Source organism: Cynoglossus semilaevis, chromosome Z (assembly GCF_000523025.1).
Source record: "Cynoglossus semilaevis isolate Cse_v1.0 chromosome Z, Cse_v1.0, whole genome shotgun sequence".
Taxonomy (NCBI): Eukaryota; Metazoa; Chordata; class Actinopteri; order Pleuronectiformes; family Cynoglossidae; genus Cynoglossus; species Cynoglossus semilaevis.
The window spans coordinates 17,145,249-17,147,944 of NC_024328.1; the positions used below are offsets into that span (position 1 = coordinate 17,145,249).

Sequence of the window (2,696 nt, forward strand, 5' to 3'; positions counted from 1 at the left end):
ATATATATATATATATATATATATATATATATATATATGTATTAGGGACTTGGTTTTTGGCCAACATGTCTGCGCTGTGGACATATTTCAATATATCTGAGAAGATCCCGGATACTGATATGCAAAACGTGAAATGCTGAAATTCTGTCAGCACACGTTTCACTGAGATCTAGTCTGATCCCCTGCACTTATTGGGACTGCACTTGATCTGCGTTCAGATCATTACTTGGATGTGGGGATAAAGCAGTGTACATGAGAAATGATACAGGCTGCGATCGATGCAGAGAATCTGTTTGGAGATAGAGAAACTCACAGCACAGTAGAAGTAGAGCAGTGTGCCAGATGAGGGGCAGGCACCCTTGTTTTCTGATATGTTTTGTGAGATCCTGCAAGAGAGTTCCTAAAATAATAATAATAGGTAGGCTATTATGTTCTTCCTATGTGACTTTTCAGTTGACTTTATTTCTCTACTAGACATTTGACACTTATTAATTTATTATTTATTTATTATTAATGTATGCAATCACAGTGTCTTGGTTTTAGAGAAATTTAGTTCACATTCATAGCCATTAATGCAATAGTACTAATAATACTAATAACTAGTAATAGTAATAATTTATTTTGGTGTTTTGGTTAACAGATGTAAGTCGCTTTGGATAAAAGCGTCTGCTGAATGTATTGTAATTTAATGTAAATTAACACACTGGTTGTAAGTCTAAACACAAAAGTGGTGAGGTGTAAACTGAGAAAGGTAATGAATGTGCTCAGAACTAAGATGCATCTCCAGGTGTCTTATTAAAATGGTTGTAAGGCAACAGAATGGATCTTACAGTAAGGCTTGCTCCTGTCTTGGTCCCTGATGTTGAAAATACCTCTGCTGACACTGTTGAACTATAAACTACTGTGAGGACAAAGAGACTGCGGTAAGAAAACGTGAAATGCCACCTAACTGGTGCAATCATGTTAGCTGAAGAATGAGGTAACATGGACCTAGTTTTCAGTTATACGTTTGTAAAACCGTTGCATATTCTTTTGCACAAAGGATCACCTCTGTTTTTCACTCTGGGGACAATGGTCTTTGGGTTTCATGCCTCTCCATTTATGGGCAAACAGTTCTTTTTCTGTCTAAAGTCTGACTGAATAATAATAATCCAAATGTGACTTTTCTTAGTCAGGAGTCCATTTCATTGCAGGAACATTGTGACCTTGAATTCAAGAAATATGAAATCATTCGAAACAGTAATTCCAGTTTACTGAATGTTTCTTTGGGTTTTTTTTTTTTTTTGTTCTGTGACACTTTTTGATATTACTTCTATCTCCAGGTCTCTAAGATTTTTGACAATTTTGTTGCCACAGTGCTTTTACAAGTAGATGTTCAAACTCTTAAATAATTCTTATATACTATTATATACCATTTATGCAGGCAGCCATCAGTTTAAACAGACTGGTTTTGGTATTTATTGCTACCTCTTTACAAGTCAATCAGTTTTTGAAAAAATGATTTCATTAATTTATATAAAGTAGAGCAGGAAATATTACTCAATGAAGGTAATACATTTGGAAATTATGTGTATAAACTCCTTGCTCTGCACAAAATAATTTATGATAGCGACATGGTAATTGGAAAAATGAATTATCCATTTACCCCGATTACAGAAAATTAAATTCATAGAAACAGTTATTCTAAATAATTCAGTATATATACAGGGGCCTTGTAAGCTGAGATTTACAACAAGCAGAAAATGTGTGAAGGAATAATTTAAAAAGAGGATTTCTAAATTAATAAATTAATAAAAAATTAGAAAGGCTGTTGGAGGACAATTTCATCAATATGGTCAAAAGACAGAAATAACAGACTGAATACAGAGGAAGTTAAATTACAAACAAAGATGGAACAATGATTCAGAGAAAGAAAAGAAGAGTTAAGCTACGGAAATAAATGGTGATGACAAAAAATAAAACAGAAAATGTTGACTTACATGAGACTCCAAAACCACTCTTTTCTTTGGACTTCTGAAACAATGAACCTTAGGTCGGAGGGAGGGGATGATGAAATGGATACAGAAAAAGGAAAGGAAGAAAAACAAACAAAAAAAAAACCAAACAGGTCAAACAAAATGGGACCAACATGAGGGAACACAAATATATATATAAAAATACTTCCTACTTAAATCCCACTGTATGTGGGATCAAACAACAAAATGTTTGAGATGAGATTTAAAGACCTCACTGTTATGTCACTCTAAATGGTCCACTTAGGACAAAGGGGGGTGGGGGGTTATTATGACACAGATAAACTGCTGATGATCAGATGAATAATTGAAGATCTGGTGTATAATTAATAAAGACCATATAGAACAACTAGGCCTTAAAAGCTTCTTTGCAGAAGTAGATGAGACAAAGAGATGCAACAAAACAAAAATAAAAACATCATCCTGTCAGAAATGACTGTGGTGCTCAAAGGAGATAAACTGGTTTTGAAATGAAGGGATTTTGGATTTTACACTTGCAACAGGAAACTGTGTTACACAAAAATGCATCCCAAAAACATGAAATTTCCAATGCCAGGTGATTTCTGTGACAGTGGTTAAAGCTTAAAAACATCTCAACACCTTTTTGCTTTTTACTGTTTACTAGAAGACATGTTTTTTTCATTCTATTCCCCCTGTGAGTAGAAGAGTAGCACAGACTCATAC

General features: G+C 34.1%; 1 protein-coding gene across 1 annotated transcript in view; it reads right to left on the reverse strand.

Moving 5' to 3' along the window:
- The window catches only part of LOC103398184 (netrin receptor UNC5C-like), a 215,439-nt gene that overhangs the window by 56,268 nt on the left and 156,475 nt on the right, over positions 1-2,696 (reverse strand). Inside the window, exon 8 of the mRNA XM_008336705.3 lies at positions 1,980-2,027. Coding sequence (XP_008334927.2) covers positions 1,980-2,027 — 48 coding nt within the window. The remainder of the gene's footprint in view (positions 1-1,979; positions 2,028-2,696) is intronic.